We start from the raw sequence: 14041 nt of genomic DNA, 5'->3' as shown, positions 1-14041 counted from the left end.
TCTCTGGTGCTTCTTTTTATGAAATCAGATGTCCATTCCATTATCCAGCATTATCTGATATGATTTACTCATAGGTCTTCCTAGCGCTTTTGACGTGGATGAAGGAGTGACATATGAACAAATGCAGGTCAGACATCACCTTGTTTTTAGTAGTTTCATCATTTGCTTTCAGTTCCTTTCAGTAACATGTAATGAAATTCCATGTGCTTCACTTTTGTAGACTGTGATCGAGGAGGTTCTAGAGGAATGTGGATATTACAATTTTACCTCAAATAGGTGAGTTTCATTTCAGAAGGAGACATAAAATCATGGTGAAGTGAATAGACAGAAATTATAATTCAGTTTCCTAGTTACAGCTGTCTATTTTGGTTTTGGGGTGCTTTTTAAAAAAATTCATGATTTATGATGTGTAGGCATGTGCTAGATAAAATGGTGTGGAACATTGTAGCCAGTAGTGTAAAATCATATTTGAAAAGAAAGGCACCTCCATCCTTTTCATTTTGATGGATGAGAATTTGTTTTAAAATCCCTTATAAAAAATAAACCTCAAATGAAGAATTGTAGGGCTACCAGCTTGCCTTACGGGTACATTGTCTGGATGTTGCACAAAAATGGGTTGGGACAAGAAAGCAAAGGGGATGTAAAATTTGGAAGACGCTATTTGAACAACAATACAGCTGCTATTCTGCTCCACCTCTGCTTACTATTGCTGCAGGATTTTCAACGGTGATGGGACAAACATTCATGGGATAGATTGAGTGTCTCATACTCAATAAGTTTAAGTGGAATTCCACTAAGTTGTATGATATAGAAATAATACATTGGCATGTGTTTCAGTGGGGTGGCTTATTGCTGGTTTTAATTATTTTGAATGTTTTAAAATAGTTCTTTTTACCTGTTTAGGAACCCCTGATGTAGACAATACTGACCTTGATGAGCCAAGTTCCATATAAGAAAGCTTTTTTATGTTCTTTGTGTGTTACTGAGAGGGGAAAAGAATCTCTGGGTACCTCACACAGATTGGGGGGGGGGAATGATGCTACTAATTAGCCATAGCCAATCACTTTCAATAGTGACATCCAAAAGAATTTAAGACTCCTTTAAATAGGAACAAACTGGCTATGAGAGATATTTGTTGCCTACGGTTTCTACAAATGTTGGGATCAGTTGCACTAAAGTCCAGCATATATGTTGGTGCCTAATTTTAGGAGCTTTTAGGTTGGAATTTCACTTATCTGGCAGCTCAAACTCCTGCAAAGCTTTCCTGCAGTCTCTGCTGATGCATCTGTGTCATATTGGCAGCAAAGGTCTAGTCTGCCTCAGGTGATTGTAAATGTTATGGCATTTCTCATTCCCTGCGAACACTTACAGCCTCTTAAATCTTTTTAGGTATCAATACTATCCATGGGGAACAAGGACTCATCCGGCCAGAAGATGAGCGCCTGGAATTCGGATGAGATTGGCATGTTTTCTAATAAGGTCTAAGTGCCTTGACTTCAGCTGTTGTCTTTTGCCAAAGGAATGCACTTTGCTTCAACACAAGAAAGGGGAGGAGGAAATCAGATGTAGGGATAGTTTGCAAAGAGTCATCCAGACAGTAGAACCTTGGAGCACAACTTTTCCAGTAGATGTTTGCAGTACTTTTTTTGCTGGCAGAATGCTTACTTTCTGTGCAAAACGTGGACACAATCCCAGGTACCTGCATTATGGCAATATAATGCTCCACTGAATTCTTGCTTCTATATAATTTTAAAGGACTTATGAATACTCAGGAATGTTGGAAATATATCTTATGTTTTATAGATCTGTTTATACCAGAGATTTATCTTTTATAATAAGAGTACCTTTTGTAAGGAGAGGAAATCAGAAAGTCGGAGTTCAGAGTTTTCTAGAATACATTTGTGACTAGCCTTTGGGATATTTGCAATTTCTGCTGCGAGTATGGTATATTAGACAGTATTTAAAACCTTCACAGCTTCTAATAATTGCTATTTCTAAATACATGTTGATTCTATAAATAGATATAGGGTGATGCCAATAATATGTATATAAGAAATGTATAGTGTGCATTTGTATGCAGCATTCATACCTTTAGACCCATACCCACGGTGCAATAAATAGATAATTCTTTTTTTATTTTTGTTCAACTCTGTAGCACATAATGCACTTTGCAAAACTATGCATGCTTTTGGAAAATGAATACAAAATAAGAATGTGCGTGTAGTTGTTGCTAAGACTTTTCTCTCATTTTTGCCAGCATGCTAGGGATTTCAGTTGCTGGCAATACTGAGTGAAAGTATGATTCTCTAGAATGAGGATATTCAACATGGTAACTTTCTGATGTTGTTGGACTACAACTTCCATCATCTCTGACCATTGTGAATGCTGGCTGGGCTGGTGGATTTTGGGAGTCCAACAACATCCAAATGGCACCCAGTTGGCTAACCCTGCTGTGGAATACCCCTGTAGGTAAGACCTCCAAATCTCAATGATTTTATTTTTATTTTTAAAAACCTACCTATCTTAATTAGCCTTTTGGTACGTAATGCAATATTTCTGAAGTTGGGTGCTTACCGCACATCTAACCTACTAGGCAGCGTGTTTGTCGTTCAAGCACAAATGAAGAAATTGGGGTAAAAGAAAAGGCAAGTTCAGCTTGTCTGTTCTGACCCATGTTAGTCTGACATCATCAACATGATTGATTTTGGGACCAACCAAATAGGGCCATTTGAAATCTAGACCATGGCACTGCAGCAAAAATGCGTTAGGTGGGTTATTTTATAGCAGCTTGACATTTTGCAAGGGAGCCGGGTTATACTGTTGTTCCAACTCCATTTGGCACAGTAGGCTTATAAAGTCTGTAAGAAAAGGTGCCCATTCTGAAACATCTGGTGGCATCAGTAGGTAAGTTCTCAAGTGCACAAGTTCTTCATATTTTGCTTGTTCATCATGGCAAAATCAGTGGACCCAACCAAGCAGATGCGTGACGAAGATTTATGCCACAATGAAGCGGGCCAGGGCATTTCATGTGGAAGCCAGAGCAGTTGCGATGCATTCTAGTACACAAAGCATCCAAGGACTAAGTATTGCTGCGCTGTTGCTTCTCTGGCAACAGTTGCTTGGTTCAAAGAAGAAGAAGAAGAAGAAGTGGGTAGAATTTTGCCCAGACAATGGTACTTTCCCATTGCAGTTCTTCACATTCCGTAAAAAAGTATTCCTGAGGATTGCAGAATGCAGCATGGGGGAAAAGCAGCTGCAAAAGAAGGGGGAGCCAGACAGCAAAAATTAGTGGCACACGGAGAATTAATAGACACACACCTATCACCACTTATCTTTATGTCAATATAGAGAGAGGCCTTCCAAACTATGTATCACCGCATGGTTCACCCTCCCGTCTCTAAGCAAACATATGGCATACCATAAATTTCAGTGCAGCTCTGTTTCATGCTTATTGCTGGATGCCACAGTAAAGTTAGGAACCGTAACATATAACTTCACTTCCAATTTAGATTGCCATTAAAAAAGCACAGATCAAATGCTTGTACAGTGATACTGGATCTGAAAGCACCATCTGCAGTGCCCTGTAAAAATAGGAACTATTTTAAAATGTGATTACACATTTTGAAATTGCAAATAATAAAGTATGTTGATTGCTTAAAAAAAAATGTGTGTAATTACACTGGCAACCTTCAAAACCCAGCATTCATCATCCAGGGGATTTCAAAGTAATCATGGCTTCTTCCTATTTTTAGAAAAGTAGACACCACTGGAGAGCAGAAAGATTTGCATTCGTAATGGCTCTGATTTTAAGTATCATCCAGTAGAAAAAAGCAAGAGATTGATACCTAAAAGACCATAAAATTCTTCTCTTAGTTCTGCCTTCAGGTGTTGCTTCTTTGCGTTTGCAAGGAATCAATCCTAATTATTTCTCTTTGCAGTTAAATCACTATTTTTGCAGTCATTTCATGTTCAAAAATTGGCAGGGAACAATCAAAGAAATGGCTTCTTGGTCCTATGTAAATGTACTGAGTTTTGTATACAGTCGTACTTTGGATTCTGAATGTCCTGGAACTTGGGACATTTTGGCTCCCGAACGCCGCAAACCCGGAAGTGATTGTTCCGTTTTGTGAACGTTCTTTTGGAACTTGAAGAAGCCTCAATTTGGTTTTCGAACGTTTTGGAAATCGAACGGATTTCCGGAACGGATTCCATTTGACTACCAAGGTAGTAATAATAATAATAATAATAATAATAATAATAATAATAATAATTTATTATTTGTACCCCGCCCATTTGGCTAGGTTTCCCGAGCCACTCTGGGCGGCTTCCACAAAGACCAAAAATACACTAAGATGTCACACATTAAAAACTTCCCTGAACAGGGCTGCCTTAAGGTGTCTTCTGTCAGGTAGTTGTTTATCTCTTTGACATCTGATGGGAGGGCGTTCCACTACTGAGAAGGCCCTCTGCCTGGTTCCCTGTAGCTTTTCTTCTCGCAATGAGGGAACCGCCAGAAGGCCCTCGGTGCTGGACCTCAGCGTCCGGGCAGAACGATGGGGGTGGAGACGCTCCTTCAGGTATACTGGGTATGACTTCAGGTATACTTCAGGTATGACTGTAGTTCAGAGAACTCTGGACCAGACTCCCCCAACCTGCTGCCCTCCAATGTCCAAAACATCCAGAGAGCATCAGGTTGGGGAACGCTGCTGCAGGCAGTTTTTAAAATACCTTAATTTTAATAATATACTACTACTGCTGATACCCGGAATTGTTTTATTGACAAATAAAATCTACCCATAACCACTATAAATCTCAATTTTGCTGGGGGATGGCTGATTAAAGTTGCAATTTTGTCTAATAATGTGCCTAGGCATAAGCAAATTTTATCTAATGAATGACACCATAAGTGGTAGGGTTTTGGAATATTTCTGCTTGCATTTTCTCACTGGTTAAAGATGAAAATGGGTTCAGCTGGCCCTGTGAATCTTGTTGCTGTATCTAGGGTTGGCCAACCGTATTCATGATTACGGTCAAACTGTTTCTTTACAATAACTGTGCAACACTGGAAAAGAATTCCAAGTAGTTACAGTGCTCTGAGGGCTATTTAATAAATGTGAGTCAACTGCTTATCTTCCAACAGGATTGCATAGTGAAGCCAGTCTGCGTGCAGATATGGCCTGCAGCAATAAGTAGACATTTTGGTGATTGTGACAGCTACCCGCCCTGCCCCCATAAAATCCCTTTCTGTGGCAGAAAAACAACCATAATGACAATTTAGGAAAAAATGTTGTGTACATTGTTTTTCAGTAAAATGACATCAGTAAAAACACGCTGCAATAGGTCTCTTCCCAAGAAGCTTACTATTTAAAATTGAACAGGAGTGGAAATGACTGATTACAACATAGGAGCCAACACCAGGGCCCCATGGGTGCCTGGGCACCCACAAAAATATTATTGTGGGAGTCGGGCAATGAGCAAAGCCAGAGAGAACCTCAATGTTAGATTACTGCAATGTGTTATACATAGGGCTGCCTCTGAAGACGGTTTGGAAACTTCAGCTAGTGGCCAGGTTTCTCACCACCGGGACAAGACGGTTTGAGCATATTACACCAATCCTGGTCCGACTGCATTGGCTACCATTTAGTTTCCGGGCCCAATTCAAAGTGCTGGTTTTGACCCATAAAGCCTTTAAAGGACCGCAATACCTCAAGGACCACCTCTTTCCATATGAACATACCTGGACCCTGAGATCACCTTCTGAAGCCCTCCTTCGTGTGCCCCCTCATCAAGAGGTCCGGAGCGTGGCAACACGAGAACAGGCCTTCTCTGCAGTGGCTCCCCGTCTGTGGAATGCTCTCCCCGGGGAAGTTCGCCTGGCGCCTTCAGTACACACCTTTAGGCACCAAGCAAAAAGGTTCCTTTTTAACCAGGCCTTTTAAAACGTGTGGGTTTTTTTTTGGGGGGGGGGTGCTATTGGGTTGTTTTTCAATTTTTATTAGGTATATTGTTGTTTTATGTCTTGATTTTATTCTGTGAACCGCCATGAGACCCCTGGGTATAGGGCGGTATATAAATTCAGTGAAGAAGAAGAAGAAGAAGAAGAAGAAGAAGAAGAAGAAGAAGAGCCAGCCAGCCAGCCTCTGCAGTTCTGTGCCCAAGAGAGAAGCAGTTCAGCTCCACCCTCCTCAGCCAGCCAGCACATACCCTTTTTGAGGGGGCTTGGTTGCGGAGGCAGAGTCCTCACTAGCTGCAGACAGGAGGATGAAGAGCAGCGGCTGCCGGCAGCTGCAATGCAAACGTACAACCTCACATGCACACTCATGTGATGCCACACTCACTACATGCAGGTGTGTGCATGTAAGGTCACACAGCCCCGTGATGACGGCAGGCACCCACAGTCCTGAGGGTTAGATGGTGCCCTTTGATTATGGAGACAGAAAGACCAGAGTAATTCAGGTGAAATAAAGTGGAGGAGGAATGGAAGAAATGAATGTGTGCAAATGAATTTACTTAAATGTAGGTTTTGTGCATGTGTTAAATATGCAGCCTTTCCAGGCTTTTAGATGGTTTGATGAATGGAAAATAAAACAATTTGGGAATAGTCTTTGTTTTCCAAATGATAAGACCATTGATTTGGGCTACGGAAGTTGGCGTGTTCTATTCACCCAAGTCGGCGGCCTCAGTTTTAAATTCCTTTCATTTTTTCCTATTGATTTTTAGTAGACCAAGCATGAATTATGCATGTTTACGGTTTTCGGCAAAAGCATATCGTGTTCGACGCAAGGAAAATAATAGTATTCTAAAAGCACTTAATTGGGGTCATCCAAAGTTAACAAAGACTTCACATTCCCACTGGTGTGGCAGGTCACAGGAAGAGCACATGCAAAAAGAGAGTTTCTACTGGTCACTACAACTGACAATGCAATTGGCCTTTGCAAGTTAAGAACATTTAAGAAGAGTCTACTGGATCAGACCCAGTGGTCCATCTTGTCTAGCATTCTGTTCTCATGGTGACCAAACAGATACTCCTGGCAGGTGAGGGCAACAGCTCTCTTTCCACTTGTGATTCCAAGTAACCAATATTTAGAGACATACTGCCTCAGGAAGTGGAGGTAGAACATAGCCATCATGTCTAGTAGACATCAGTGTCTTCCATGAATGTATCTAAGCTCCTTTTAAAGCTTTCCAAGTTGGAGGCTATCACTACATCTCGTGGGAGCAAATCCCAGAGTTTAATTATGTGCTGTGCAAAGAAGTCCCTCCCTCCTGAAGCTTCCAACCTTCAGCTTCATGAAATGAGCCAGGGTCCTAATATTACTTAATTAATTCAGGCTATTTCTATGTAGCGTGCAGCAAATTAAATACCAAACCATGCAATAAAGCCATCAGTAAAAAAACTATTAAAAAAACTATGGCAATTAAAATGTACTGTACAAATAAGTACAAATGCTACTTCTGCCAAATGCTGGTCATTCCCCACCCCCACCCCTCCGACTGAACTGGGAAGGAGGACATATTCTTTAAAATAATGAGCTCATAAATCCTTTTACAAAGACTACCTGCTTCAGTCTTTGACCTTCGTACATTAAATATTACATTTACAGTTTTGGTAACTGAGTTTCCAGTATGACTTTTCTGAAATAGCCAATGTACAGCATGAGAACATTTCAAGAGCTAAGTGGAAAATGAACTGTATTAGATGCAAGGACTAATAGGTATTAATAGGCAAGTAGATTTGCCCTAAATGGCAAAATCGGGATTTGTTGGATGACAGCCTATATATTCTGATCCAAGTATTGACAACAAACTTCCTTAACAGCATATCATTAGAGCTTTCTAAAACTTGTTTTTGGAGCAACAAACCAAGATGGGCACTAAGACATGTTACAGAGACCCTACAGCCATTTATGAATACACAAAGAACAACACACATCACTTTAACTGAAGCAGCCCCTCCTACCACATCCCATACTATTCTGCATGGCTAACCCAACCCACCTAAGTAGATGTGTGAGCTTCGTAAGGAACTGCAGCAAGAAAGAAGATATAACAAACATCCTGTTCTGGGGTTACAATTCTAAGCCAATAAGTTCAGAGCATGAGCAAACTTGCAGAAATATACACTGACCTCTTTTGAAAATAGATTGACAAGTCACACGACAATCAGATTGGTATTGAACTGGGCTCTCATCCAATCAAGTCAAGGAAGAACTGATGAGGTCTGAAAGCAATGACAGGAAATTGTCAAAGTGAAGTAGCATGATGGAAATGCAAAATTCATTACTGGCTTGCAGAACATTCAGCTGTGCGGTAACTGAGAATATAATAAAGACATACTATGGAACCAATGTTCAATAAAGACTGGACACAGTCTAACCACCACATAAGCTTTGTGCAAGCAAGTCAGAATGAATGCTGAATAGACAGGATGTCCGGAGGAGTGCCATAAGAGACTATTCATTATTTTCAGCTTTGAAATAGTTTCTCCAGCTGAGGAAACTCGCCTGTGAAACAAGACTGAGTGGCTTGATTGTCATTGGACATGCAATTGAAACTCCATGAAAATAATTGCTGGCTTGTGAAAGTAGCACAGCATGGCTTCTGAATGCACAGGCTACACACCTTCAGAAGAAAAGGACTCGCTGTCATCCAACAAGCTCCAGGTGAAACTCATGTGGAAATAGTTCACTTCTGTTTTTTGACACAATCGTAACAAATGACAGTGTCTGGACATTCTAACAATTATCAAATCAAGATGATTCGCCCAAACTTTAGGAATGTTTTGCACAGAGAGAAAACTGTTCTGAATAAAATAGAACCACCATGAAATTTGTTCAGGGTTACTCTGTATGTTGACATACAATGATTCGGATACATACAATAACTCAAAACCAAACCATTGTAAACATAGAGAACTTTCAGGAACAAACTAAAGTGGCACTGTTTAGCAGTTGCAGGGATGCATTTCTTAAATATGTAAACAGGAGCCACAATAGGGAACTGGGAAAAGGGTTAAAGGTCACTTCCCCATGGTGCCTAGTCTAGACTGGAGGAGCCATCCATATAATTGCAAAACTGGTGTCATGTCTTGTTTCGCCCTCTGTGGACATATTACACCAACGAGAACCTAAAATTTCTGTGTGGTGGTGCCATTTTGCATTTTCCTCAGTATTTGGGGAGGGTGACCTCAATCTAATTTATACACCGTCCTTCTCAAAGCAGCTACTAGACTTTCATCCCCTCAGAATAGTCCCAGGATCCTATTGCTTTGCTACTCTAACAGTGTCATCAACAAAAAGTGGCATATATTGAAAACCATGAAGCAAAACAGCTGTTTTGAAACTTGAGACCCCTTTGGGGAAGCTGTTTAGTCCTGCCTGGTCTGGTTCTTTGCAGAGAGGACAGAGGCTGTTAAGGAGTATAATGCAGCCATGAAAGCTTTGGGTGGTGAGAGCAGGATTGAATAAATCAAGGCCACCATTGGATTGCAGCAAAACACAGAGTAGAACTGAGGAAGGCTACAGCTCGGTGCTGGAGCAACTGTAGAAGGCACTAAGTTCAATCCCTGTCATCTCCAGTTATGGCTGGGAGAGACCCTTGTCTGAAATCCTGGAGATCTGCTGCCAGGCAGTGTGGACCACTGGTCTGGCTCAGTATAAGCTGGCTGCCTGTATTCCTTAAAAAATAAAATAAAAATCAGTCACAGGCATATGCAGTCCTTAATTATAACCACTAGTACAGCATCATCAGCATTCCCCAGTTGGGTTAAGTGGGACGTGGCATTCCAGACTAGTAGCTACACAACAGTGTGCGGTCAAAGCATGCTTTTAAGGAGTCAGTGCATTTCATTGCAAAGGCAGCAATGTCTCAGAGGCGGCTGAGTTGGCCTCAATGTGTGGAGTGTTTTCTGTGTACATAAAACATTGCAGGTCATTCCGGTTCGGCAAGGCATCCTGAAATTATGGTTCTGAAACACACACATCAAATATCATCATTGTTGGGTGTTTTGCTCGTTCTTATATTATTAGATTGCTCGTTCCTCATCAGCTGTGCCTATTGATGGGTGCTCTTTCTGACATTTAGCATAGGGAAGGATCACCTATGTGTGCAAGAGAACATTTACTGCAACCTCAGGATCGTCATATTGCGCTCACTGATGTGCACACAGATGGACAAAGCCAAGGCAGCTTCCAGAATCCTAGGTACTCAAATCTAGAATTGACTCAACCAAGATAGAATTGGAAATACAGCAAGAGCTATAAAGGTAGCAGTGGCAACCAGGGGCGTATGAAGGGGTGTGTGGTCCGGCCTGGGTGTCACCCGGTGTGTGTGTGTGACAAAATGGCAGGCGGCATTCACCGTGGGGCCTGCAGCATGGCCAAGCCATGGGTTTTGGGCACCTGCAGGCTCCATGCTGTCTGCCAGTTGCTCCCCCCCCTTAGCTGTAGGGTGGCTGAGGCCCCGGGTATGGGCGCCATGCGCACCATCTGTCGTCCGTATGTGCGCCACCTGTCGTCTGGGCGGTTCGCCCCACCCCTTGGTGCACTGCACCAGGTGCCTGAGAGAAGAAGAAGAAGAATTTGGATTTGATATCCTGCTTTATCACTACCCTGAGGAGTCTCAAAGTGGCTAACATTCTCCTTTCCCTTCCTCCCCCACAACAAACACTCTGTGAGGTGAGTGGGGCTGAGAGACTTCAGAGAAGTGTGACTGGCCCAAGGTCACCCAGCAGCTGCATGTGGAGGAGCAGAGACGTGAACCCGGTTCACCAGATTATGAGTCTATCGCTCTTAACCACTACACCACACTGGCCTTCCTCTGCCACTGCTGGCAGCCAGTTATCAACCTCCCCCTCCCCAGCTTTCTTCGGATCTTTGAATCAGAAGATTTTAAAATAAATTTACTACTGGAACTCAGTGTAATCCTGTTGAAATTATTTGTTGTGGAGCAGTAAAGACTGATAATCCTATTACTCATTATGGTAAACACTCCTGTCCACAGTGGGCACTTGTTGGTATGCTATTGGCAGCTGCCCAAGGGTTGCAGGTGCTGATTCCAGGCATGTAAATGAGGCAAGCTGGGGCAGAAGAGGGAGCAAGGGACCTCCATGTATGCATGGGAAGCTACTGGACTGGGATCCAGTCCCAAGAAGAACAAGTGTATTAAAGTGTTTTGCCCACATTGTGTATAACCCAGGCAGTGGCGTAGCGTGGGGGGTGCAGGGGGGGCCGGCCGCACCGGGCGCAACATCTGGGGGGGCGCGCTCGCCGCCTCCAGAGTCACCGAAGAGCCTTGGGCGCAGGCTGTAGCAGAGCCCCATGTTTCGCGGAACCGACGAGCTGTGCGCGCATCCGGGCTGAAGGCGTCCGGCAGGCAGTGGCTCTCAGCGCTTGCCGCGGTCCCTGCGCGTCAGGGCCGCGGAGGGCGCGCCAGGCAGCCCCTCCTCACAGTCCCGCCGTTGCAGCTGCTGAGCCATGTTGCATTTTCCTCTCCTCTCTGCCCTCCTCCTCCTCCTCCGGGCAAGCGGCGTCGTTTGGGTGGCAGCGCCAGCGGCAACTCGCCTCAGATCACCTGACACGGACCCACCGCCGCCGCCGTGGCTACCTTACCGTAAATACCCCAGCCCAGGCAGCAGCAAGAAGAAGCTGGCAGCGGCGGCAGGTTAGGGGTTAGGGGGCGCAAATTACTTGCCTTGCCCCGGGTGCTGACAACCCACGCTACGCCGCTGAACCCAGGTCCCAATTAAAATTCATATTTAGCCTTTTAGATCTGGCACAGTTTCTAATCCACAAATCCAAAAAAACAAATTGCCTTTTTCCAGGTGGCTTATTGTGATCCTAGCCACTGTTGCAGATTAAATTTGCAAGGTTGTTACAGAGACGGTCCTTTGCTTGTGTGATTACATGATTGCTCGCTGCAATCGCTTTTAGCAAAGGTGAGACTGTAATAATACAAATAATCCGCAAATCCCAATGGCATCAGTCCAGAATTCTCTGTGTGTGGTTAAACTGTGTGTGGGGGGGAACGCTGCTTTTCTTTTAATCCAAATTATTTGTTCTTTACTGTTTGCATTGGCTTGCATCCTTAGCCACTGTGGCAAAGGGCCCCAGAACTGCAAAAGTAAACTTGTAATCGGCTCACAGCTTCTGAATGGAAGACATGCCCTCTGAATCAGCATGGATTTTGAGTTAGGAGGCAATCCATGTCCAGCCAGCTAAAAATCTGACTGAGGCACAGCGTGTGGCTTACCAGTGTGTGCCTCTCTTTAGAGATTTCTTATAGATGCATTTGCCTTGTTAGGAACATTTTTGCTGCTGGACATTAGAGATAAACCTGACCTCAGCCACCCTAAAAGCAGTTGGTGCTTAAACCAATTTCCACTTTGGCACATGAACAAAACAGGACGAGAGAGCAATCCTGAACCTGCAGTTCTGAGGTCATTTGTTTATTTTCTCCCAGGGTTGTTTGGTTTAGCAACCTTACGCACCACACACACACACACACACACACACACACAGAGGAGGAGCGTACACGACCTTCTTGATAATTTTTAATGCCTCTGCCATTTGCCAGATACACTTTGTTTCAAATAGTTATGCTGGGAATGGCTTCTTGGAGTTTTCCTAACCTTGCCAATATACGTTCTTTCCGAAAGCTGTTAAAGCTGAATGCCAATTGTCTTTACAGTGGTACCTCGGGTTACATACGCTTCAGGTTACATACGCTTCAGGTTACAGGCTCTGCTAACCCCGAAATAGTACCTCGGGCTAAGAACTTTGCTTCAGGATGAGAACAGAAATCGTGCTCCGGCGGCGCAGTGGCAGCAGGAGGCCCCATTAGCTAAAGTGGTGCTTCAGATTAAGAACAGTTTCAGGTTAAGAACGGACCTCCAGAATGAATTAAGTACTTAACCTGAGGTACCACTGTACTGCAAAGAGGAGAGGATGGGTCTGTCAGCTCAGGAGCAGTCAGAGCATCTGAACACACCAAGGCAATCTCAGAGACTAGACATATTGGTAATGATCTATAACAGAGTGGGTAGACTTCAAGCTAGTTGGAACCCTAAGCTCTACCAGCTAGAACTAGATGAAGAAGGCAGCACGGGGTTGGAATTAAAGAACACATCCTGAATCTAGGAATTAGTTTTCAGCTCACAGGGCTTCTACACAAAAGTCCACTCCTGGTTAGCTCTCTTTATTTCAGCAGCAGTAGGAAAAGTCATTTTGCTGTGGAACAATTGAAAGTCAGAAATTCTTGTCGGTCTACTGCAGATCACCTAGTGATTTAACAGCAGGTCCAGATCCCAATTTGCCTTAGAGCTCCTGGCACAGTGAGACAAGCTGGACACATGGCAATTGTTATGAGGTTGATGCTTCATGGTTGATTTTTCCTTTGAAAATGGCTGATGTGAATGGGTGAGCCGGAACCATAATATGTGGAAGTTTGGGGGGGGGCTGCTGTGGCCCCACCTAGAGTCCACACACACACACACACACCTTTGCAATGGATGAAGGTTCCCATTTGCAGCAATATGATACAACCCGGTGCATAGTGTGGTTGTGTAGGTAAGAGAGACAGAAGCTGTGAGAATGAGAGAACATTTGAGCTCATGTCCAAGTTATTCTGGGAGCTAGCAAAAGGTGAGAAATCCTTCTTGTATCTGGTTATGAAAGAAGTTTCCATTAGAGGAGATGGATGAAGGTACACTTGATCCTTTGTTCCTTGGGAACTATTCTTTGCCGCCATCTGCTATTATTGCCACAACACTGTCTGGTCTGAAGGAGTGTTTAATGCACGGAAAAAGGCAGCCCAAATTTCCAGTCTCCCCCTCTCTCTCTCTCTCTCTCTCTCTCTCTCTCTCTCTCTCTCTCTCATACACACACACACACACACACACAGAGTTAATTAGGATACCAAATATACCTTCTGAATTCATTACCCTGTGTAGTCAACCAGAAAAACTGCTAGGATATCTATGCTGCCAATGACCCAGCCGACACCTTTGCTCACTTGACTAGATAAATTATTTTCAGGCACTTTG

The 14041-nt window shown here is 43.4% G+C and overlaps 1 protein-coding gene across 3 annotated transcripts in view; it reads left to right on the top strand.

Moving 5' to 3' along the window:
- NEK10 (NIMA related kinase 10) overlaps positions 1 to 2136 on the top strand; it is a 110244-nt gene extending 108108 nt beyond the window's left edge. For all 3 annotated transcript variants that reach the window (XM_053410571.1, XM_053410572.1, XM_053410569.1), the window contains 3 exons: positions 75 to 127; positions 221 to 276; positions 1390 to 2136. In XM_053410571.1, coding sequence (XP_053266546.1) covers positions 75 to 127; positions 221 to 276; positions 1390 to 1438 — 158 coding nt within the window. In that variant the 3' untranslated portion in view covers positions 1439 to 2136. The remainder of the gene's footprint in view (positions 1 to 74; positions 128 to 220; positions 277 to 1389) is intronic.
- Positions 2137 to 14041: the final 11905 nt, after the last annotated feature.

Source organism: Podarcis raffonei, chromosome 12 (genome assembly GCF_027172205.1).
Source record: "Podarcis raffonei isolate rPodRaf1 chromosome 12, rPodRaf1.pri, whole genome shotgun sequence".
Lineage (NCBI taxonomy): Eukaryota > Metazoa > Chordata > Lepidosauria > Squamata > Lacertidae > Podarcis > Podarcis raffonei.
Note: the sequence above shows the minus strand (reverse complement) of the source record. Positions and strands in the feature narration are given on the sequence as shown.